The 23,290-nt window shown below is 53.2% G+C and overlaps 11 protein-coding genes across 11 annotated transcripts; 6 read left to right on the top strand and 5 right to left on the bottom strand.

Annotated features, from left to right (window-relative positions):
• Window positions 1-87: 87 nt before the first annotated feature.
• On the bottom strand, window positions 88-1,341 carry APUU_40343A (thiolase family protein; the record flags this gene model as incomplete). The annotated part of the gene is made up of 2 exons (XM_041703404.1): window positions 88-529; window positions 578-1,341. 2 exons carry the CDS (start codon window positions 1,339-1,341, stop codon window positions 88-90), a joined length of 1,206 nt encoding a protein of 401 aa, XP_041556093.1.
• Window positions 1,342-2,764: 1,423 nt separating this feature from the next.
• APUU_40344S (3-oxoacid CoA-transferase) lies at window positions 2,765-4,438 on the top strand (the record flags this gene model as incomplete). The annotated part of the gene is made up of 4 exons (XM_041703405.1): window positions 2,765-3,227; window positions 3,283-3,669; window positions 3,719-4,161; window positions 4,211-4,438. The coding sequence occupies 4 exons, from the start codon at window positions 2,765-2,767 to the stop codon at window positions 4,436-4,438; spliced, it is 1,521 nt and encodes a 506-aa protein (XP_041556094.1).
• Window positions 4,439-4,633: 195 nt separating this feature from the next.
• Window positions 4,634-6,233, top strand: APUU_40345S (CaiB/BaiF CoA transferase family protein; the record flags this gene model as incomplete). The annotated part of the gene is made up of 5 exons (XM_041703406.1): window positions 4,634-4,792; window positions 4,848-4,879; window positions 4,935-5,055; window positions 5,113-5,650; window positions 5,728-6,233. 5 exons carry the CDS (start codon window positions 4,634-4,636, stop codon window positions 6,231-6,233), a joined length of 1,356 nt encoding a protein of 451 aa, XP_041556095.1.
• A 115-nt stretch (window positions 6,234-6,348) lies between these two features.
• On the bottom strand, window positions 6,349-7,725 carry APUU_40346A (FAD-dependent oxidoreductase; the record flags this gene model as incomplete). Its single annotated transcript, XM_041703408.1, has 4 exons — window positions 6,349-6,679; window positions 6,735-7,051; window positions 7,109-7,663; window positions 7,711-7,725. 4 exons carry the CDS (start codon window positions 7,723-7,725, stop codon window positions 6,349-6,351), a joined length of 1,218 nt encoding a protein of 405 aa, XP_041556096.1.
• Window positions 7,726-7,954: 229 nt separating this feature from the next.
• On the bottom strand, window positions 7,955-8,667 carry APUU_40347A (Zn(II)2Cys6 transcription factor domain-containing protein; the record flags this gene model as incomplete). The annotated part of the gene is made up of 4 exons (XM_041703409.1): window positions 7,955-8,378; window positions 8,429-8,491; window positions 8,548-8,561; window positions 8,602-8,667. 4 exons carry the CDS (start codon window positions 8,665-8,667, stop codon window positions 7,955-7,957), a joined length of 567 nt encoding a protein of 188 aa, XP_041556097.1.
• A 528-nt stretch (window positions 8,668-9,195) lies between these two features.
• On the top strand, window positions 9,196-10,309 carry APUU_40348S (isocitrate/isopropylmalate dehydrogenase family protein; the record flags this gene model as incomplete). Its single annotated transcript, XM_041703410.1, has 2 exons — window positions 9,196-9,436; window positions 9,483-10,309. The coding sequence occupies 2 exons, from the start codon at window positions 9,196-9,198 to the stop codon at window positions 10,307-10,309; spliced, it is 1,068 nt and encodes a 355-aa protein (XP_041556098.1).
• A 192-nt stretch (window positions 10,310-10,501) lies between these two features.
• Window positions 10,502-12,558, top strand: APUU_40349S (transcription factor domain-containing protein; the record flags this gene model as incomplete). Its single annotated transcript, XM_041703411.1, has 2 exons — window positions 10,502-11,946; window positions 12,036-12,558. 2 exons carry the CDS (start codon window positions 10,502-10,504, stop codon window positions 12,556-12,558), a joined length of 1,968 nt encoding a protein of 655 aa, XP_041556099.1.
• A 487-nt stretch (window positions 12,559-13,045) lies between these two features.
• pab1 (polyadenylate-binding protein) lies at window positions 13,046-15,315 on the bottom strand (the record flags this gene model as incomplete). Its single annotated transcript, XM_041703412.1, has 2 exons — window positions 13,046-13,199; window positions 13,253-15,315. 2 exons carry the CDS (start codon window positions 15,313-15,315, stop codon window positions 13,046-13,048), a joined length of 2,217 nt encoding a protein of 738 aa, XP_041556100.1.
• Window positions 15,316-16,247: 932 nt separating this feature from the next.
• Window positions 16,248-20,173, bottom strand: APUU_40351A (HECT-type E3 ubiquitin-protein ligase; the record flags this gene model as incomplete). The annotated part of the gene is made up of 2 exons (XM_041703413.1): window positions 16,248-16,919; window positions 16,979-20,173. The coding sequence occupies 2 exons, from the start codon at window positions 20,171-20,173 to the stop codon at window positions 16,248-16,250; spliced, it is 3,867 nt and encodes a 1,288-aa protein (XP_041556101.1).
• A 494-nt stretch (window positions 20,174-20,667) lies between these two features.
• On the top strand, window positions 20,668-21,585 carry APUU_40352S (uncharacterized protein; the record flags this gene model as incomplete). The annotated part of the gene is made up of 1 exon (XM_041703414.1): window positions 20,668-21,585. One exon carries the CDS (start codon window positions 20,668-20,670, stop codon window positions 21,583-21,585), a length of 918 nt encoding a protein of 305 aa, XP_041556102.1.
• A 673-nt stretch (window positions 21,586-22,258) lies between these two features.
• On the top strand, window positions 22,259-23,188 carry APUU_40353S (uncharacterized protein; the record flags this gene model as incomplete). Its single annotated transcript, XM_041703415.1, has 1 exon — window positions 22,259-23,188. The coding sequence occupies one exon, from the start codon at window positions 22,259-22,261 to the stop codon at window positions 23,186-23,188; it is 930 nt and encodes a 309-aa protein (XP_041556103.1).
• Window positions 23,189-23,290: the final 102 nt, after the last annotated feature.

Raw genomic sequence — 23,290 nt, forward strand, 5'->3', positions numbered from 1 at the left:
ATTCTGTGGGGCTGTTATTATACTACTGTACATACACACGGAGTATAAAATGCAATTAATTGTACTATGCAATATAGAGTATGTACATTACTCCCGAATAAACAGCGACGCCACGCCCATCCCAGTACTGGCGCACATGCTCACAATGCCAACCTCCTTGTCCTGTCTCGTCAGCTCTGCAAGCAGCGTCGCCGTCTGGCGTCCTCCGGTAGCCCCGATGGGATGTCCCAGGGCAATTGCACCGCCGTTCGGGTTGACCTTGGCCATATCGATGCCAAGCTCCCTGATGCAGTGGATGGACTGGCTGGCAAACGCCTCGTTCAGCTCAAAGATATCCACGTCGCTCTGCGAGACCCCGCTGTGCTTGTAGAGGTTGCGAATAGCATCAATCGGCCCAACGCCCATCTCGTCCGGGGCACAGCCTGCAACCTGAGTCCCTGCAAAGCGGGCAATCGGCTTGAGCCCATGCGCCTCAGCCCACGCCCGGCTGGCCAGGATAGTCGCAGATGCCCCGTCCGATATTTGCGACCTCCAAACATTAGTAACGTTCAACATCGTATAGATAGAGAATACTCACGAATTTCCAGCCGTAGAGGACCCCCCCTCCAAAACAGGCTGCAGCTTTGCCAGTTTCTCAAGCGTAACCCCAGCCCTAACTCCATCGTCCCTATCCACAACCTCAAACGTCTCCTTCCCCGTCTCGGCGTCCACCCTCCTCGCATTCACAGGCACAATCTCCTCTTTAAATCTCCCTTTGGCCTGCGCCTCAGCGGCCTTCCTCTGACTCCCCACCGCAAACTCATCCTGCTCCCCCCTGCCAACCCCATACCGCTCCGCAACATTCTCACTCGTCCTCAACATCGGCACCAGACAATCCAATGCATCCTTCACCCCGGAGCCCAACAAAAGCGGAGACACATCCCTCGGAATCCCCCGACTCGGGTTATAATTCCTACTCATACTCTCCGCCCCCCCAGCAAGCCCAACCCCAATCTGCCCCACCGCAATCGCATGCGCCAGATGCGTAATCGCCTGCAAGCTACTACTGCACTGCCGATTCACGGTATGGAAGGTCGTGGCGTTGGGGAAGCCGGCGGCATTGAGCGCCGTGCGTCCTGTCTTTGCGAACCCCAGCTCCGCGAGCACGTTGCCGATCAAAACGTCATTTACCGCGGAGAAGGGGATGCCCGCGCGTTGGATTGCGGATTGCAGGGCTGGGATTAGCAGTTCTTCCGGGTAGCTGTCTTTGAATCCGCCTTTGAAGGCGCGCGTGATGGGGGTGCGCACGGATGAGAGGATCACGATGTCGTGGGGGGTTTTTGTTAGGGCGTTGCGGAACATTTTAGTCGTTGCTGTGATCAAGAAGAATAAGGTCAGAGTATGTAGGGTGAATCGTGCGGGGATGTTGGAAGAGTAAATGTACACAGTGGAAGACTGTCAGTACTTCGTTGTGGGGTCGCCCCACCATCTACCGACCGCTCTTCCGACTGATCTCACATACTCCGTACAAGTTATACAACTTGATGCTGTGTACCCGAGTATAATCGACCTCCTGAGTCGGAGAACCCCACATGCACAGCTTCCTCCAGACAGCTGCAGCCTCAGGAATCAGAACGAACGGTGAGTTGCAGGCTAACAGGTGGCAGTGGGGCAATAGCTGGAGTGGGGTGGCCGCGGGGTGACTTGACCTAATAATATACAGTTTTTGTTTGTTATTTCTATTTGGTGGATTGCATGGACTAAACTGTACACTGAATCTGGAAACTATCTACATCAAGTGGCTTCAATAAGCCCAATCCTGTCCTTCATAGTGTTCACGTCCCAACATTGCCCACCATCAGTTCTGGAGACTCTCCATCCAATATCCAAACATTTAAGCACAGATACTGCTAAGACCAAGAGTTATCTCGCGGCAGTGAGGAATTACCCCAGGCTCCAGTCAGGGTTACAAATATCCATCCCCTCAAGGGCTGCCGTTTTCAAGATGAGGAGCGCGAGATGTCTATCCTCACAATCGACTGATATTAAAATATAGATGTAGATTATTTGTCTTATCCAAGTCAACTTTCCTGTCAACCATGTAGGCTCCAGATAAAGTGTAACCCGTAGACATGGAACCGGACTTGCACGTCATACCGAACAATGCTTGATTCGGGTTATATCGGGTTGTACCACGTTTCCCGGGATGGACCCTGGAATTGTCCAGTTCAATTTACCAGTTCTAACCGATTTAACAACGAGAACAGCACTGATCTTGTAGTTTAACAATCTGTTTTGGTAATCGCTGTTCGTCTCAGTTCTTCGACTTACCGCTGAAGCCATACTACCAAGTGCAAGCCAATGAGTTGTAGCCGGTCTAGACTTTTGGACAGCCAACCACTGCCGAACACCTTCAGACCTTGCCATGCTTGTTTTCATGCTAACTGCAGTCCATTGTTAAAGAACAGTGCCTCAGGCAGAGTCGGAAGAGCGCACATCCGATCTCCCCAGCCGAGTGGCGCTAGAAAGGGTGGATTCGTAAATTTGACCAATAGAAGACCACGAATGTATGCCGCGGGTGGGTTAGTCATCCCAGATGCCGACAGGGAGACCGATTTCGGATGGTGGCAAAAGTCAAGCCGGATAATCACTTTGTCGGCTTCTCCCCAGCGCATCAGGCCCCACGCTGTCTAGTCTCTAGCCGATCAAGCATGGAGCTCTTTTATTATTTCCAGATGCCTCCGCTCCTTCTTCTCTCTTCAATTCCCCAGAATTGACCTCCATCATGGCTCGACCCGTTCCTGCGGTCGTCCGTCCGTTCGCCGTTTGGCGGCGGCAGTTCTCCGCCTCGTGCTCTCGACCCGCTGTCGACAAGCGCTGCACCACCGCCGCTGATGCTATCACCGACATGAAGGGCTCCTCCACAATCCTTGTGGGAGGGTTCGGTTTCTCCGGTGTCCCCAACACCCTGATCAACGCTGTCCGTGATCGCCCCGAGATCAAGGACCTGACCGTTGTCTCCAACAATGCCGGTATGCCTGGTGCTGGTCTTGGCCAGCTGCTCGAGTCGAAGCAGATCAGTAAAATGATCGCTTCGTTCATTGGCGAAAACAAGGTCTTTGAGAAGATGTATCTCTCTGGCGACCTTGCTCTGGAACTGACCCCCCAGGGCACCATTGCTGAAAAATGCGCTGCTGGTGCCGCTGGTGTCCCTGCTTTCTACACCCCTGCTGCTTATGGAACTATCGGTAAGCCGTTAATATACCTCTCTAGCCTCTTTATTAATGACTCTAATTTCTGTAGTACAAACTGGTGAACTCCCCGTGCGCTACAACAAGGACGGAACGGTCGCGGAATACTCCAAGCCCAAGGAAACCCGCGAGTTCAACGGCAAGGCTTATATCATGGAAGAATCGATTTTCGGTGACTACGCTCTGATCAAGGCTGACAAGGCCGACAAGCTCGGCAACTGTCAGTTCCGCAAGGCTCAGAACAACTTCAACGAGGCCATGGGCAAGAACGCCAAGTACACCATCGTCGAAGCCGACCAGATCGTCGAGGTCGGTGAGCTCCGCCCCGAGGAAATCCACCTACAGGCCATCTACGTCAACAAGGTTATCCAGAGCCAGGAGAAGAAGCAGATCGAGAAGCTCACCTACGCCAAGGACCCCAGCGAGATGCTCCAGGCTGGTAGGTTTGCCGATTTTGAGATACTTTGGGAAATGCTAATACTTTCCAGGCTCTGGCGAGGCCACTGCCCGTCGCGAGCGGATCGTCAAGCGTGCCGCTAAGGAATTCCAGGACGGAATGTACGTCAACCTCGGTATCGGAATGCCTCTTATCGCTCCCTCGTACCTCCCCGAAGGCGTCGAAGTCTTCCTGCAGGCTGAGAACGGTATCCTCGGCCTGGGCGGCTACCCTCGCCCCGGCGAGGAGGACCCCGACCTTATCAACCCCGGAAAGGAGACCGTCACCCTGAGCAAGGGTGCTTCTCTGTTTGGATCCCACGAGAGTTTCGGCATGATCCGCGCTGGCCGCATCGACATGACCATGCTTGGTGCCCTGCAAGTCAGCCAGTACGGAGACCTCGCCAACTTCATGCTCCCCGGTAAGGTCAAGGGTGTTGGCGGCGCCATGGACTTGGTCGCCAACCCCGAGAAGACCAAGGTTATTGTCACTATGGTACGTATCTCCACGTGAGTTATAGCAAAGCCCGTACTAACAAGCGCAGGAACACACCGACAAGAAGGGCAACCCCAAGATCCTGTCCCAGTGCTCGTTCCCTCTGACCGGCCCGCGCTGCGTATCCACGATTATCACCGACCTCGCCGTCTTCCAGGTCAGCACGACCGACGGCCTCACCCTTGTTGAGCACGCCGAAGGCGTGACCGTCGACGAGATTCGCAGCAAGACGGAAGCCCCGTTCAAGGTTGCGGCGGACCTGAAGCCGATGCTGTAAATCTGTATATATGATACCTAGTTTTGAATCAAAATTCCAATTCTTCGCCTTCAACTTCCATTTAGCTTCTCCGCACGTATCGAGGAGAAGAATGTGGGGTCGCACCCACCGGTGGGGCAGGGCCAAAACCTTCTCCAAAATCATAAATCCAGACCAAGTTATCTCTTGAATAGCATCAACTATCAGGCAGTCGACATGCTCAGCCGCCTCTCCCTCCCTCTCTTTAGGCCCAATGGCATCACCACCCGCGCCCTGGCCACAGCCAGCAACACCAAGAACAAGACTAAGAACAAGAACAAGAAACTCCCCCTCGCGGGTCTCAAAGTGCTCGATCTAAGTCGCGTCCTGGCAGGGGTATGTATCTGTCTCGCATCTCATAAGATCTGGATACAACTAAAAAGCCGAATAGCCATATTGTACCCAAATATTAGGCGACCTGGGGTAGGCACTTGAATGACCAAAAAAGAATGCAAAAGCAAATGCTGACTGCTCCCAGCGCAGACATAATCAAAATCGAACACCCAGGTCGCGGCGACGACACGCGCGCCTGGGGCCCTCCCTATGCACCCTATATCGACGGCCGAGAAGGAAACGGCGAGAGCGCATATTACCTCTCTGTGCGGCACCACCTAGTAATTTCAAAAACTAAGTTATAAAACTAACAAACACCCAAGGTAAACCGCAACAAACGCAGTCTAGCCCTCTCCTTCGCAACCCCGACCGGCCAATCCATCCTGCACAAACTCGCCAAAGAAGCCGACATCCTAGTCGAGAACTACCTCCCGCACACGCTAGCTAAATACGCCCTGGACTACGAGACGCTGTCCAAGATCAACCCGTCCCTAATCTACACCTCCATCACGGGCTACGGCCAAACAGGCCCGTACAGCAACCGGCCGGGATTCGACGTCATGGTCGAAGCGGAGTTTGGCCTGGCGCATTTGACGGGGAGTAGGGAGGGCCCGCCCGTGAAGGTTGGTGTTGCGGTTACGGATTTGACGACCGGGTTGTATGCTGTGCAGAGTATTCTTGCGGCGTTGTGGGCGAGGAGTCAGAGTGTTGAGCCTAATGATAAAAAGGCAGGAGGGAAAGGGGAAGGACAGCATTTGGATGTTTGTCTGAGTGATTGCCAGGTCGCAACGCTGGCGAACATGGGTGAGGGCGTGTTGGTTTCCGGGGAGAAGGATACGGGACGGTGGGGGACTGCGCATCGTATGTTCTCCTTTTTCTATCTTTAACCTGCGTGTTTGTTTCTAGGAAGAGAAGGGATTGCTAATATGTTGGTATAGCGTCTGTCGTCCCCTACCAATCCTTCGCAACCAAAGACGGCGACATCTTCGTCGGCGGCGCGAACGACCGCCTCTTCGGCATCCTCTGCGCCCGCCTCCAAAAGCCAGAATGGGCCAGCGATCCACGCTTCCTCACAAACACAGACAGAGTAACGAACCGCACAGCACTGGAAACGCTAATCGAGACGGAGACGCGCAAGTCTACAACGACTGAATGGACGACACGCTTCGAGGGGAGCGGGCTTCCCTTCGCTGTTGTTAATGATGTCAAGCAGACGATGGAGCATGAACATGTCCAGGCGAGAGGGATGGTGCAGACGATTGCGCATCCGGCTTGTGGTCCGCTTAAGGTGATTAGTCCGCCGGTGAAGTATTCGAGGGCGGAGCCGAGTGTGAGACGTCCGCCGCCGTTGTTGGGGGAGCATACGGATGAGATTTTGGGGGAGATTGGGCTTAGTCAGGGGGAGATTCAGGACTTGAGGGGGGAGAAGGTTGTTTCTGGATAGTGTAGACTATATAGAGATACTTGAAGCATAGAGGTGATGAGTTGTATATAGCCATGTACTGAGATGCCAATTGGTGAATAGAAGCTACTATATCCTAATAAATCTGTTAAACCAGCTAAATCTGAGACCCCCGAGTATAAAACTGCGACATATCAACCCTCAACTTATCATACCCCAACGCAAGCTCCCTGCTCAGATCCTTATCCGTTTCCGCCTGTATACAGATCTTAAAGAACGGATCGTTCTCGCGCGCCGTGTCCGCATCCTGGTGCAGGCGCGCAAAATTCTCCCGCGACATCGGGTCAATGATGTCAACCCAGATCTGTCTGCGGATCTCAGCATATTTGTCGAGGATGCTTGAGTCCGCGAGTCCTTTGTGGATCCCGATTAGCGCGTCGTAGAGACAGCCCACGTCGGCGATTCCACCTGTTAGCCCGAGACCGCCGCTGTAAAATTTATTAGTTATGGGATTGAACGTGGGGTAATTATCTAGGAACGTACAAAGGATTACACAAATGCGCCGCATCAGCCGCGAGGACAACCCTCCCAACACGGAACGACGGTGCACAGCGCTGCTGCAGTTTATAAGGCGAGATATTGGTGATCTTGTACTCTCCTGGCTTTGGGTGCCCGGGGAGAATGTCTTCATAGCGCTTTGGTTGGCGGGCGACGTATTCCTCGCGGCTGAGGTTGGGTATTTCCTTGTATGTTACCCGGTACAGCCCGTCGTTTGTGATCCGGGCCGCCATGTAGAGATTGTCCGGGTGGATTATAAAGTTTGAGTCTGAGGGGAGGGTTTTTGTGAAGTCATAGTAGACCTGAATCTGTTAGAATTGAGATGCAGAGCGGGAAGATTATGACAGCAGGAGGAATACATTTGTGGCGATGATTTGCGCGTTGAGTGTTTCACCTGGGTATTCGGGCCCGAAGAGCTCGCGGCGAACGGTACTGCTTGCGCCGTCGCACCCGATGACATAGTCTGCCTGCATGCGGTGCTGGCCTGTTGGAGTCTCGACATCCACCCACGCCTGGTCCGCATCCTGTCCGACTTTCAGCACGCGATGAGACCATTTGAGATGCGCCGTGGGTTGGCGCTGGATGTGCTCGACCAGCAGCTGGCCGAGGAGGTCGAGCGGCAGCACCACCATGCGGTGCGGGTAGTCTGCAGGAAGATGCTCAGTGGTGGTTCCAGCCACGAATGTGGTGTCGGGCTTGCGCCAGGCCATGGTTCCAAAGGTGAAGCCGCGGGATTTCACATCGTCGAGGACACCTGCGCGGTCGAGCTCGTAGGCAGCCGGGGAGGCATAGTGTGCTGCGCGCGGCTGGTCGTTGACCTTTGTGTCGGCATCGAGGAGATCGACTTCCACACCTTGTTTGGAGAGCAGGAGGCCGAGAATGAGACCGGATGGGCCTGCGCCGACGATGATAATCTACTGCATATTAGTCCCCATTCAGCTGTACCGGGCAGAAGACTGACCTTCTTGAAAGCCATTGCTGTGTTTGATTGATGATTACTGCCACAGCGGCACTGCATATGAATAACTTTACCGTGGGGCACTTCCTCCCTCAAGCCATCGGCTGAAGTTGGTTAACTTGGTTGACTTGCGGGGCTCCGGTGGTCGGGGGGATCCCCAGAACCCGGGAGTACCCCTTAAACTGCCCGAATTGACAGTGGGAGTACCATTGAGGGGATATAGCGAATAAGATCCAAGTGGTAGCCACTACCACAGAAACCGTTGCTGGAAGTTGGCCGAGGGAGCTCCACTCCACGCACTCACGCTCGGTTGCGGTTCCGGGCTCTCCTGCGCCTGCAGCCCTTGCGACTGTTCCTGCGTCACAGGTGCATCTACAGCAGCAGGAGTAATGAACTCCGGTTGATCAAGATTAGGCGTGGAAGTAGAAGTAGAACCATGCTCTGGAGCTGATCGCTGGCAGTCCTCCTGCCACGACCGGATCTCTTGCACAGATCGTAGCGGAAATAAGCCCCAGTACTCGGTGCCCCGTTTCCCCGACCGGAGCTGCGCCGTGGGATGTGGGATGCCTGCGAGCTGGGAATCAGAAACCTGCTCCAGAAGCCCTAAGAGGATATTCTCGGTTTCATGGAGGCGGCGCTCGAGGGCTTCGATGTAGCCTTTTGCGGGTCCTCTGTTGGGGTTAGCATTTGGGGGCTTGCTCGTAGTCAAATAGTAAAATACCGCTTCAGCTGCTCGGGCCAATCGCAGTTTCTCCCATGATCGAGACACTGTATGCACTTTGGCCTTTATTCTCATTAGAGTCGTATCGTCGCATCGTCGCGCTGTGTTGCGATGCTTACCTGTTTCCACTACACTGCGGGATTAGCGCTGTCTCTGCTGGGGGAGACCCTTACCTTTTGTTTACGCAGGCGACAAGAGTTGCAGGCGGTTGTAATGCGCGACTGAGATCGGATAGGCATTTTGAAGAATAAAAGACAATCAATGCAGGTTGTGATGTGAAATGGGGATGACAAGTTGGTGTCGCGTTGACTTGACAGAAAATATTTAGGTCACGTGATTTACGTACTTTCAGAGTGGAATGACCTGCAGAAATCTAATTATGCATATCGAGCTAGCTCTGGAGCCTCTAGTTTGTTACTTTTCTATACAGGAAATGTGGATTGTTGGGACTGCCTGTAGTTGCAGTTCATGCCAGATCGGTACCTGTAGATGACTGCGATCCCACGACCAACATCGGAAATCTCAATTCCTTCACCAATCGGAATACCAATCCCGTCAAGTCGATACGAACTCATGAATTCAATGTAATTAGAGACTGGTGTCGAAAATGTTGCCCGAGAAAGGACCGGAAGCATGTCCGATGGCGGGCTACAAATTGCGGGGTTCGGGAGAGATCAGGCAGATTGTTCTACCGATATACTCCGGCCTTATATAACAAGCTATATGCACTCACTTTCACAACACCAACAAGCAATCACACAGGATACATGACACAGAAGATGCATCGGATCGCTTCAATTCCCGGTGACGGCATTGGCCAGGAAGTGGTGTCAGCCACCATCGAGGTCGTCAACAAGCTCGCCTCCAAGCTAGACTTCCAGATTGAATTCTCCCATATCCCATGGGGAACAGCCTACTACAAAGAGCACGGCCAGTTCATGTCGGACGATGCCTTGGATGTTCTCCGCAAGTTCAACGCAGTTCTCTTCGGCGCTGTCGGCGATCCTGGTGAGTTCGCATCCATTCAAGTGACTCCTCCATCTAACAGTGATAGATATCCCCGACCATGTTTCTCTGTGGGGTTTACTATTGAAGATCCGCAGCCCTCTTCAATTATATGCCAACGTCCGCCCCGTCCGGACATTCCCTGGCACCAAAACCCCCCTCAACACAGCCAAGAATGGTATTGACTGGGTGCTCGTTCGAGAGAACTCCGAAGGCGAGTACTGCGGTCAAGGCGGCCGCAGCCACATCGGCCAACCGTGGGAAGCGGCCACAGAGCTTGCCATTTTCACCCGCGTTGGCATCGAGCGCATCATGCGCTTCGCCTTTGAGACAGCCCGTTCGAGACCGCGTAAGAAGCTCACAGTAGTGACTAAAAGCAATGCGATGCGCCACGGGATGGTTCTCTGGGATGAGGTAGCGGAGGAGGTATCCAAGGACTTCCCAGACGTCGACTGGGATAAGATGCTGGTGGATGCGATCACCATTCGAATGGTGGCCCACCCCGACTCCTTGGACACGATTGTTGGAACGAACTTGCACATGGATATCCTGTCAGATTTGGCTGCTGGACTTGCTGGGTCGATTGGTGTAGCTCCCTCGAGTAACCTGGATCCAACACGGAAGAACCCTTCTATGTTTGAACCGGTGCATGGGAGTGCATTTGACATCACTGGGAAGGGCGTAGCGAACCCGGTAGCAACATTCTGGTCGGCTGCAGAGATGCTTACATGGATTGGCGAGAAGGATGCTGCAGACAAGCTGATGGGCTGTGTTGAGCGAGTGTGTGAGGCGGGAATCCTGACAGCAGATCTGGGCGGGAAGGCGAAGACTCGGGACGTGGTGGACGCAGTGTGTGCAGAAATCGAGCGACTTTAAATATCCAAGTATGAAATATGAAGTTTTTGACGGAGAAAGAAGGTTGTCGTAGAAGTTGTAGAGAAGTTGTGGTGTTGTGTTGTATATCGGAACAAGATCTTCCGGTCTCCCATGCTACTTCACTCAACCTCAACCTCACTTCATCCTTTTCTTTCAATTCTCATCAATTTCCGCCATGATAAAATGATCAAAATGGAAACCCCCGAGATTGGCTCGCTGACAGCCCATTCTCCTCAGGAGAGCCAGTTTGTGGGCTCGTCCAGCGGCGTCTTCTTCATCAACACCGTCCGCCGCGCCTTTGGCTCCTCGTCAACCGAATTTCCCCAGCCGGAGGACACGCTCGTCGGCGGCGAGGAGAATTTGCATCCAAATACTCACGAGGAGACGCCGGTTTCGCAGTGGGACTATGATCCTTCAATCGCTTGCATCCTGGGCCAGGCGCCACCGCAGCCTCTGGCTCGCGACCTTATGATGGTCTACTTCAAAGTCTGGCATCCTCTGTTCCCGTTCATCCATGGACCAACCTTCCTGCATGCAATGGAGTCTTTGTACTCTGAAAAACCACAATCGCAGACTCAACAGCCGTCACGAAACAAACACAATGCTTCTTGGACTACGATCTTCCAATGCGTCTTCCATCTGGCTAGCCTGACTAGCCCTGGTCTCCCACTGCCTCAGGAATGCAGGATCCAACCACCGATCAGCGCCAGTATACACACCCTACTGAGCCCACTCACGGCGCGCCACGATCTTCTCTCTCTGCAGGCTCTACTCGCCTGTCAGCTCTATCTGGTAGCTACCATGTCCCTGCGCACCGCCTCCACCGTAGGCGGCTGCATGCTGCGCTCAATGCTCCACGCAGGCCTGCACCGCTGTCCATTCCGATACCGCGAGCTTTCTACCTCCTCGCAGCACCGTCACCTGCGCAAGCGCATCTTTTGGTCTGCGTATGCCTTAGACCGCTACCTCAGCCAGGCCCTAGGCCTCCCCCTCGGTGTCCAAGACTCAGACATCGACGTTTGCCCCCCAGGAAGCGCAGAAGTCCACAAACCCTTGCAACACCTCCCGCCTCCAAACGCCTCAACGACACCACGGTCCCGTTCCGAGGGCGAAGCCGAACAAGCCAGAAAAGAAACTCCCTTCGCAAGCTACGTCGAATCAGGCAAACTAACCGGCGAAGCCCTCGAACTCTTCCACAAGTCCATCTTCGTCCGCTCCATCTCCCAGGCATCCGTCCTTGTATTGACGACCTCAGTCCACAAATGGTGGAACAGCCTCGACCTACCCCCTTCTCCTCCCCCTCTACACAAGTCATCACACCCACCACCACCAGCAGACACAGCCTCAATGGACGAAGCCCCCTTCAATTACACCCCCTTCTTCACAATCCTCTACCAACACCTCCTCCTCCTCCTCCACCGCCCCTCTCTCAGCCTCCCAAACACAACCCCCGAATTCGCCTCCGCTTTACAGTCCTGCATCTCCGCCGCCCGCCACATCCTCCTCGCGCTCAAAGCGCAGCGCGACTCCGGCCAAGCCCTCTTCTGGCCGGGCTTCCTATCCGCCGCGTGGATGGCCGGTCTGGTCCTCGCGTTTGCGTGTCAGTTGGGCCAGTATGTTCTTGCAAAGGGTGTTCTGTATGTCTTTCTCCTCCCTCAAACAACACAAACAACCAAACAAACGAATAGCAGGGGTAAACGAACAAAGCTAACGGGTTGAAAAAAAGGGAAATCTCATCCTGCATCGACATCCTCCGCGCCATGTCCACGCAATGGGAACCGGCTAAACACTGCCACCGCGCACTCACACTCCTTCTGCGCGCAGTCTCCCGACGACAGGAGACAACAAACCCAGGCGCAACTGCTACTACCACATCAATAACTGCAGGCGCCAACCAATCTACTTCATTACTAGGTATCGGCGAGCAAGCATCAACATCAACATCACAATCGCAAGCAGGACCGTCGAGTTCAACAAGGAAGAAACGGAAACTAGATAATAACTATGCGGGTGCAGAACATGATTCCGCTGAGAACCAGGGTGTCGATACACCTGGTCTCGCTGGGAATACTGCCGGTAATAATGGCCTAGGTGTTTCCGGGTTATCTGGTAGTATTGTGGTGCCTGGGCAGGAGGATGGGGACTGGGACCAGTCGCTGGATTTGGATATGAATATGGTGGATTTGTTGCAGGAGGGGAATTTTGATAGTTTGATGGATCTGTTTGGGCAGCAGTATCCCACCTTTTAGGCTTTTATGAATGACGATATGTACGACTACGCAAGACATTGGATATATATATCCATGTCAACTACAAGCTCAAGAAGACTAATCCGTGAGGAAGTCATAAGTCTATATTACACTCGTGTCATCTCAGTAGTAAACGAGCAGGTAAGAAGCTAAAAGACATCACAACTTCCTCCCTCTCGTCACAGAAAAAGAAAAAGCCATGGAATCCGAATAACTTTTCTCCCGTCCTACACAAGAACGTCGCGAACCCAGGGATATCAGGACCAGGAGGGATAAAAAAAAAATCTGAAAATAAAAAGAAATAGAGAGAGTAGAGGGCGGATAATAAGAGGATATAGGGAATGCGGATAGAAAGAGATGAATCGTTAATTCAATGGGTAGGTCATGTCATCAAAAATAGAACGTGGGGGACAAAATTCCGACATGGTAGCCCGCGGGAACATGAAATCACAAATCTGTGGTACACCAGGTATTATGTCCACAATATTTACGACTTGTTCTCCTCAGCAGGGGTCTCCTCGGCGGCGGCCTCCTTGGGCTTGCTCTCAGCAGCCGGCTCATCAGTCTTGTTCTTCATGTACTCATCATAAACGCTAAGGGCCTCGTCAACCTTGGCGCGCAAAGCTTCGTCATCCTCGAGACTGTGACGTTGTTAGTATATTGACATATTACAAGAGGGTAATAGAAAACTTACAGGCCAAGCAGTTCAGTGTTGTCCATCTCGAGAAGCATACCAGTAATCTTACCAGCCAATTCGGGCTGAGCAGCCTGGATCTTGGGGTAAAGAGCCTCACCGAGCATCTGCTTCTGCTGCTGGGGAGGAGCGGCGGAAAGAGCGGGTGCGGAGAGTCCACCGGCGGACTCAGTAGGTCCGGGCTGTCCGACGTTCTGTCCGCGTCCACCCTGGCCAGGGCGACCCTGACCACCAAGAGGAACACCGCCACGGCCACCAGCGAAGCCACCGCGCATGGGGCCACCCATTCCGGGGACACCGCCACGGCCACGGCCACCGCCGAATTGGACCTGACCCATTTGAGGGTAGCCCATGCCGTTAGGAACGGCACCAGGGCCCTGCATGGCACCCATGGGGAGGCCTTGGAAGTTGGGGGGAATCTGCTGGTTGGGGGCAATGCCACGTCCGCCCTGTTGAGGGAAGGGAGGGTACTGGCCGGGGCGTCCACCAGGGATACCCATCATCATACCAGGCTGGGGAGGGAACACACCACCGCGCTGAGCGCCGGGGATGAAGCCCTGCTGGCCAGGACCGTAGAAAACGGCAGGCTGCATGTAGGTCTGGGGCATACCAGCAGCGGCAGCGGCCTGTTGCTGGCGGATGTTGTTGCGAGCCTGGATGCTGGCCTCGAGCTGGCTGCGGCGGACATCCTTGCGCTGGGCAAGGGCAACGTAGAGAGGCTTGCCGTTAACCATTCTTTGGTTCATCTCAGTGACAGCCTTGGAGGCCTCGTCGGGGGAGCTGAAGCAAACGAAACCGAAACCCTTGCTCTTTCCGAGCAGCTTCTTCTCGCCCTTCTGCTCACCCTCCTTCTCACCCTCCTTCTCACCCTCCTTCTCCTCAGAGGATTCCTCCTTCTCAGGCTCGGGAGCCTTCTCATTCTCCTTGTTGGACTCCTTGTTCTCAGACTCCGGGGGAGTATCAGGCTCAGCGGGGTTGGTGTCGCGCATCACCTTTGCGGAGGTGATAGTGCCGTAAGGACCGAACAGCTCGCGCAGCTTCTCGTCGTCGACATCATCAGTGAGGTTCTTGACGTAGAGGTTGACACCCTGGTACTTGGAGGCCTTCTCCATACGGGCAGCCTCGTACTGCTTGCGGAGCTCTTCCTCACGCTCGTGCTTCTTCTGGGCACGGCCAACGTAGAGCCTCTGGCTACGGACCTCCCTGTCGTTCACCTCCTCAACGGCGGCCTGCGCGCTCTCGTGGGTGGAGTAGTTGACAAAGCCGAAGCCACGGCTCTTGCCCTCCGAATCACGGCTCAGAGTGGCGGAAGTAATCTCACCATACTGCTCAAAGATCTTGCGGAACTCGTCATCCTCAACATCGGGGTCGATGTTCTTGATGTAGATGTTGGTGAAGTTGGCCTTCATCTCCTCAAACTTGCTCTGGCGGTCCTTCTTGGAGATGTGGTGGCCAACGAAGACCTTCTTGTCGTTCAGAAGCATGCCGTTAACGTGCTTAATGGCGTTGTTGGCAGCCTCAGCAGTCTCGTAGTGAACGAAACCGTAACCCTTGGAGACAGCGAACTCATCCTGAGCGACCTTGCAGCTGAGAATGTTGCCGAAGGCAGCGAAGGTGTCGTGCAGAGCCTTGTTGTCAATGGCGTTGTCCAGGTTCTTGATGAACACGTTGCCCTGGCCAGTCTTACGCAGAGCAGGGTCACGCTGGGACCACATGATACGGCAGGGCTTGCCCTTGATCAGGGTGTAGTTCAGCTCATCAAGAGCGCGCTCACCGTGAGAGGTATCATTGTAGTTGACGTAGGCGTATCCAAGCGAGCGTCTGGTGACGGCGTCACGGCAGACACGAATGGAAGCGACCTGGCCGATGGAGGAGAAGAGCTCGTAGAGCATGGCCTCCGTCACGGAGGGGTCGAGCTCACCGACATAGAGGGAAGCCGAGTGAGGCTGAGAGGTGGCAGCAGGGGCCTCGACAGCGGTAACCTCGGCGGCAGCGGCGTTGTCGGGAGTGCCGTTGGCAGTGTTCTCGGCGGGAGCGGGGGTGGTAGAGGCTTCGGCGGACATTTTGAAGGTAGATTACTGCGGCCAACAAGAAACGCGTTAGCAAACTGGAAGCTGGTAAATCTGGGCGATGTAAAAGAGAAAGCAAAAAAAAAGATGAAACAATTCAATCAAAGCAGAAGAAAAGGAGCTGCGTGAGCTCAAAAATAGCAATCATTGTTCATCGGCCCCAGCAAATTTTCCAGCCATGACAGCAAGACCACAGCCGAGGCACGAGTAATGTAATTAGGGAAAGACATCAAAGGGGATCTCAGAGAAATCACATACCCGGCGCAGGCTAGATGCGCAGGGGATTTTTTTCTGTCGATCCCACAACGGAAGGAGGGGGAAGCAAAGGCGGTCGCGACAGAAAAGGCAGCCAAGAAAAGCAACAACACAAGAACAGCACAGCGGGAGACGTACGGACTCGGTTGGGACTGGGGAGAAGATCGGAGGGCAGGAAGAATCGAATTGAAGATTTTTGGCGATGCGAAGAGACGCGATCACGAGGAATGAAGCAAAGGCGGCAGCGAGACGGGAATTCAACCACACAAGACGCACACACCGCACAGTGGAGAGATATAGATTCAGATAAGTGAATCTGAGGAGGAGGATGGGATATTTAAACTTTTTTTGGTTTTCCGGGTTTTTTTTGGAGTTTTTTTTCCGATTAAAGTCGAAAAAAAGGGAGGATGGCAGAGAAGAATGAAAGGGAAGAGAGTCTTTGAGGAGGGGAGGAGGAAAGGAAGATCAAAGAGAGAAAGAGACAAAAAAACTTCAACGTGAAGGCGGTCCAGTCTTTTTTTTTGGGTTTCTTATTTTTTTCTGGCCATTTTGGCTGCGCTAGCCCGCTTTGGGATGAGGTGCCGCCGCTTTAGGGCTGGCGCCACCGTACTGACCACGGACGGAGTATATTAAAAATCATAAGATAAAGTGTGTTCCTAGTCTACTCTAATCTAACTCAGGTCAAATCCGGCCCCTGAATTCACCGCATACAACAGCTTCTCCCGCAGCGCACTCGCGCTCTTATACCGCGGCAGCTTCAGCAGGTTCACGCAAGTGCTCGTACTAGGAAGCCGCTCCTGGTCCTCGCTGGAGTCGCGGATGCTGAACCGCGGATGTAAGTGGCTGAACCCCAACAACGGCGCCCGTGGTGTCGACGTGACAAACCCAAGCACCTTCCGTCGCTCCTCGTTTGTCATCCTTTCCATTACATCCCAAAATAGCTTGATTGTCGGGTGCTCCTCTTTGTCATCGCCTATTGTGTACACGCCACCGTACAAAGTGTTTCGTCTCAGGTCCATAACGTCAATGTCACCGGACTCGCCACTCACTAACGTCTGCAGTTCGGATTGGTTGAACATTGATAGCCATGATGGCTGGATTACCTGTCCCAGACCTTGTAGGAAGGCGTTGGTTTGTAGGGCCGGCTGTACTTGAAGCCGGTAGCGAGCGATGTAAGATATGTATACTAGGCGATTCTGATTCGTGACAGCTGTATCGGAGCCGTTACCCTTCAAGTCTCGAGTGATAGTCCGATTGCGTCCATCTGGGAGCGGTATCGTGTCCGTGACGGTGAAATCCAGCGAGAAGTCTTCCACGTCTCCGGGATGGTTCTTCAATTGTAGCTGAAAGGTGATCAAATTAGCAACAAAGCATTGAAAGCACGGGAATAAACTCCACCTACCAAACCTTGATAGAGCTCTGAGTCCAGATCCTTCAAATCGTTGAGGTTTGCTCGGTACGCTGTCTCTCGTTGAGCAGAACTCATCCCGCCCGTCAAAGCCCACTTTAGCAGGAAGAACGGCGCAAAACCAACGTCGACCAGAATTCCTTCGTAGAGACACTTTCCAATTACACGCCCCAAGAATTCATACCTCCGGAGCAAGTCACGGACCTGTTCGTTCCACTCGGAGGTACTCTCCTTCAATCCCAGCTGTCGTAGGTTTTCCTTTCGTTGCTCGACTGCAACCGGACTAGGATATAGCAGGTGTTGATCGTTTTCCTCGAACAACCGCAGGCCAACCGTAGACTTGAACGCCTCATTGGTAACGCTGGTGAGGAACTCCTTCGTAACACCGCCCCCATCAATGCCCGCTTCTGGGGCATTGAACTTGTCAATAAACGTAATCTGAATCGGCTCCTTGAGTCCATCCCCAAGTTCATAAAACTGGTCAAACGCATCATCGAACAAACTTTCGCGGCGGATATTCGCATGGTGTCTGTTCAAGATATCTGTCATCGGCGGCCCGTTAAGTGCGCCCATAGACGCCTGTGCCACCGACATCCGCCATGAATCCGGGTCAATGAACCCGTGTCTTCGACGGAGTTGATCGCGGTAGATGAACTCGCGGAATATTTGTACCCGAGTCGCAAATGGTATGAAAAAGGGCATGTTCTTCAATATTTCCAGCCGTGGCGCCACAGCCTCTAGCTGTTTGCGACGAGCAGCCTGCTGCTGGCGGCGCCTCAGAGATTCAATCCGACGCGCTTGTTGGGCAAAGCCTGTTCCGACAAGCCCGAGAGACGGCTCATCATATGCATCACTCATCAGGTCATCGGGGTCCTCTTCGTCTTCGTCTTGAAGTTGGTGCCTATTCTCTTCTTCTGCGACAACGGCCGGGATGAATCCCTCCATGTCGAACCGGTCGGTCATCAACCAGTGACGTTCGGGGAGGAACTTTCGTCGAGAGTCCCGTTCGTGCACCATCCGTAGAAGACCTGTAATAAGACCCTTGAAGTAATCGAGTGGGATTCCTGTTACACCAGGTAGGCCCTTCTCTTTGTTTTTGTTTTCTATATCCCTAACACTCCCTATTGTGTCCAGCTGCGGCGTGAGTGAACTGAAATAACTTCGGAGTCCCGCGCCACCATCTGGGACTGTTTCGTTTTCGGTCAGGTCGGCCGAGTTCCAGTAAAGAGTAAATGCAAGATTCTTGAGGAAGATGGTCAGTTCTTTGATATCGTTGAGCGGAAGTGCGCTTTCCCTGGTCCAAGTCACACGCGCATTGGAAGAAGCAGTGAAAGAGGAGGCGCTAGAAAAGAACTCGTCATCGTCCATAACCTTGAGGACAAAAGTATATAGCTCGAGGAAGAGGAGGATAGTGGTCCATTCCTGCTCCCTGTCGGCTTGAGAAATGTCTGTAGCTCCAGATGTCGCGTTCGCAGGCTTCAGTAATGGCAAAACCTTTGTGGAGTCACGACTGATCGCTGCAAACAACCTACTGGACCTCGATGCATGCCAAAAGTATTTGACAGCTGGTATTCTCGATGTTGACCCACCCATCCGGTCTGATGAGGCAGCGGATCCCAAGTATAGCCACATGCGGATATCATCGCCTCGCCGGGGGAAGACTCTAAGCAGCGTCAAAGCGTAATTAGCTAGATCCTTGGCTTCTTTGGAAGCATCAGAGTTGGAATCTGCGAGTTCGCCTTGGGATAGGTGGGCAGGCTGGAGTTGTGATAGTAGACCTGTTATGCTCGCTGGGTTGACCAGGCTGAATATCTGATCTTTGATAAACGGATGCAGAAAGGCTTGCTTATTATTATGATTATCGTCGTCAAAATCCGCAGACTCCTCAGCTTCCAAGCGCCGAGTAATTTGTAGCGCTGTCGAATTCAACAGCTCCGAAACGACTTTGACAAAACCAAGCTCCGGTGCGTGGTTCGCAGTTTGATCTCCTAGTGCAAATCTGTTGAAATATATGAAATAGGCCAGCAGCCAAAGTCGAGAGTCCGTTCCATCGGAACTTTGGCTGCGGTCAGCGGAACCAATATGTAGAGGCTCCAGAGCAGACGTCAATAACTTGTAGTTGACATTGTTTGCCAAAATATCCAATGACCCCAAAGAGCCCATGAGGTCGGGAAGGGTAAGATAGCTCTTGGCAAACCACTCATACGCGGTGAGGGTCTCGGAAGTGATAGGCAGTAGCAAAGCAAGAACAGTTTGAATAAGATCGGGTTTCGACAAAGGCGACCGATCCGATATCGTTGCAAAATTCCTCGTCAGAATGGCCATGGTCGAATAATAATTCTGGGCGAGGCGCGCCATCGGCTTGGGGATAAGACCCGTGAGAAACACCAAGAGCTGCAGAAGCCGTGGTACAGTAAAGGCGGGCACAGCTGACGAACCCGCCGAGTGCAACACCCGCAAGGTTATCTCAGCCAGGCGCTTCAAGAGCATCGTCCATTCCCCCTCCGTGGCCAGGGACGGCACCTCGTGTAATGTTTTCTGAAACGCATCCGAGAAGTATACCAAGCGAGCGACGTCGCCGCTATTGCGCCGTTCAAAGAACTGAACCAGCAGGCGGAGCTGCTGCAGACACGCACTCGCCGTGCCGAACGGAGCAGCAGGCTGTAGCTCGCTGCCTTGCTGCTTTGCGAGATCATCGAACAAAGGTAGAGACTCTGTCCTTTCGTCCTCGATCGCGTCCCATTCCGCCCGCCACATTCCATGCGTTGTCTTCCTGCTCCGGTAGCCCCTCCATGTCCGCTGCACGACCCGCGTAGCCCCTAGCCGGTCCCTCTCCTGTTGTCTAGCCAGGCGTTCCTGCTGTGCGATGGCGAGGGTATTTTGAGGGCCCGAGCCATGCGGGTTCTGTCGACCGGAGGGATAGGCGGCGAAGGGGTTGTTGTTGCGGCCGGAGAGGTTGACCTGCCGGGGGCGGCGAGAGTTGCCCGTAAAGGACGTGTACATGGTTTCGACGGTTCGGTTGGAATCAAGGATGGGCGGGGAGAACTTGAGCTGTGGGTTGTAAGTAATCCGGAAGCCAAAGGGACACCACGGACCCCATGCCGCAGGACAGAGATGGGATTGTCGGGATGAGGCGGCGATGGTGAGAATGAAATGGAAACTCGGCGTGGAGTTCAGCCTCGATGACATCTTACCGATGGCAATACACACGCACTTTTACCTGTCTCGGGCCACGCACTTTATTCTTGACAACCACCACTTACATTCGAGTCGTCATTGCTGGCTATTTTTTATCAAACTGGAGATTTCGCGTAAAATACCGGAATACAGAGGTTACCGAAATAAGGAGGCCACATGTTCATTATCTATAGTATGACCGTTCTTGAAGTTTCCAAGGAACCTTCAAGGAGAAAACACTGCAGAGGTCCTATCATGCACCTGAACCAAACCTGGTCGAGAAAATCCAAACGAGCAAGTGTTAAAACCTTTCGATGGTCTGTTGCATACGGAAGACCTTTCCGCCTGAGCATGACCCCCTGCAACTATAAAGCCGACCCCAATTCTCTTGCACCTTCTGTTTCTACATCTATTTCTACAGCATCGTCTACTCCATTTTCTACTCCTACTTCTGCTTCCATTTCGACCGTTTACTTCTACTCTATTTTCTACTTCACTCCCACATCATGAAAAATAATCCGCCATATCAACGCGGCTTCAAGAAGCAGTCGCCTCCCCATATACGGACCATAAAACTGACGCGTGAGAATGGATCTCCCACCGACGTTTCACCCGGCACGTTCCAAACATACCTCAAAGATCCCATCGCTCTATACCAAATGCTCTATAAAACCCAACAGCACGACCAATCCGTGATTGAAAACCTGAACGATGAGCTAGACCTGGCCGAGGACGAGCTAAAGCGCACCCGGACAGACCAGCAGTCCTTGGAAGTCTTCCAGACTGACCAAGGGGCAGCGCAATGGTTAAAGAACGTGGGAGACAACGAGCCACCCATTCATTACTCTGAGGTGAATAATCAACGAGTGAGCGGCGAGGCACCGAAGTGCCAAAAGCAATCTCTTGAGGGGAGACTGAGTTCGAAAATAGCCGGCGTGGACAGCAAGTTAGACGACTTGCTGGCGGCACAGTCCGCGAGTCAGGATAACGCGGTTGGGATTCAGCAACAACTCTACAAGGCTATGCAGCATTTAGGGCTGTCGATGAGAGAGTTCACAGATACGATTCTGGAGCGTGTTTCCTGGGCAGTGAACGACGAGTTGGAGAAGCTTTTCCACCTCTCCGAATTCCCCTCAGAGCAAGCCGGTTTCCTCAGCAAAACAAATGACCCGGGACTGCAGTTCCAGTTATCGCTTGCTGAAGAAATTGCATACAAGCAGGCGATGAGCGAGGCTGCAAACGTCTCACAGCTGTCATCTGAGGAAGTCAGCGAAGAAGCTGAAATGGCCACGGAGCAGACCGAACCCGAGCCTGACCATCCCGTTGAGGAAAAGCATGATCCATATGAAGACTTGGTGAGGGCCTTGATGGCGCAGGCTAAAGAAAATGAGGCCAGGGAACGCGCTTTAAACGAATCCGTCTAGAGGATCTGGAGTATGATAATGATTAGCTCCAACAAGCTTCGTGACCAAGGTGGTCGAGCGCTTGTAGCTTTGGATGAGGGGAAGATAGAATGTGATGTATCCCCCTAGTGCGACTTGATTGATTGTGTTTTATGTTGCGGTTCTTAGAATGGAAGGTCAATAGATTTCTATCTGTCTGCGAATCTACTTTGTATACGTCTGTCTTTTGCTAGTGCCTGATCTCCGCAGGCCTTAATCCTGGAGTAGACCCAAAATAGAGGAACCGAGCGCTCGCTGCAGGCACAGCCGACCAAGCCCACTTGGTCTACAGTCCGGCATACCTGAATAATCCAATCTCAACGTCAGCAGAACCCTATTAACTAATTACCCTGTTCAGGCGAGAAAAATGGCCAAGACCGCCCAGCCCCGGCCATCCCAGCCCTAATCCGCTTTTGGTCTTATCAGGCGCTCTGCTTATCCCGGGACGTCATTTATAGCAGATCTTGTTCCCATTATGTTGTTGTTACTACAATTATATGGTTTAGCTCTGCCAGTATACCACCCAATCGCTGTCTGCGTGGCGCTGAACCATTTGTTATATTAAGACCCTGGATCTCCCTCTTCTCACCTTCTCTTCGCTAGCCTTCAACAACTTTACTCCTCCTATACCTGCCATACCGATACCGTCACTAATATGTGCGCTGCCTTCTCCAGTCCTAACCACGGAGGTCCAGGCTACGGCTTCAACTATCCTCCACATCCTTCCCAGCCTGTACCTGGAGGATACGGTCCAACGACAGCCTACCTTGCTGGTCCTCCCCCTCCCCCTCCCGGTCCTGGATACGGTTACCCTCCACCGCCACCACCATATAACGCCCACAATACCTTTAACAACAATAACCATAACAACACCCCTCCACCAGGACCCAGCCCAGCCAACGGATTCGGCTTCCATCCAGGCCCCGCAAACAACATGCACATGAACACGAACATGAACATACCTCAACCCCAACCCCATCCACCACGCAGCACCATCCCCAGTGCCTTCGTCCTGCGCCAATCCCCCACCACGCACAAAATCATCCTCATCCACCCGTCCGGCACACCCGCCACCGCACCCCCGCTCTACTCCCTAACTTCATCCCCCAAAGCCAGCAAAGCAGACTACGTGCTCGCGCGGGGCGCCGACCCAAACAACGCTTCCGCACTCGTGGGCGAAGTCAAGTCACACACATTCAGCAGTAAATACGATCTCATCGTGCGGGGGCAGAAGTGTCTGCTGAAAGAGTCTACGATGGGCGATAGCTATACGATCGATATCCCTGGGAGGGGGAGGTACAAGTGGGTGACGGATCAGGAGAAGATGAGTTCGAAGATGTGGTTGAAGGATGAAGGGAAGAGTAGGGTGTTTGCGACGTATGATAAGAGTCGGGGGCCGTCGAGCGTGGGGAGCTGGAAGAAGTTTGTTGGGGGCAGAGATCGGGAGTTGGTGCTTGAGTCTGCGGTGCAGGGGGATGAGTTTTTGGTGGAGGTTTTGCTTGTTAGCATTTATGCTGTCAAGATGGCTAAGGAGGGGGCTTTGGAAGCTGCTGGGGAGATTGTCGGTGCGCTTGCAGGGGCTTGATACTTCTTATTGTGTTTATATATCTGTCAAGGCGTTGTGATGAGCCATCTGCATTTTAGAGTTGATCATTTTACCATTCTGCATATTACATTAAATCTGATG

This window comes from Aspergillus puulaauensis, chromosome 4 (genome assembly GCF_016861865.1).
Source record: "Aspergillus puulaauensis MK2 DNA, chromosome 4, nearly complete sequence".
Lineage (NCBI taxonomy): Eukaryota > Fungi > Ascomycota > Eurotiomycetes > Eurotiales > Aspergillaceae > Aspergillus > Aspergillus puulaauensis.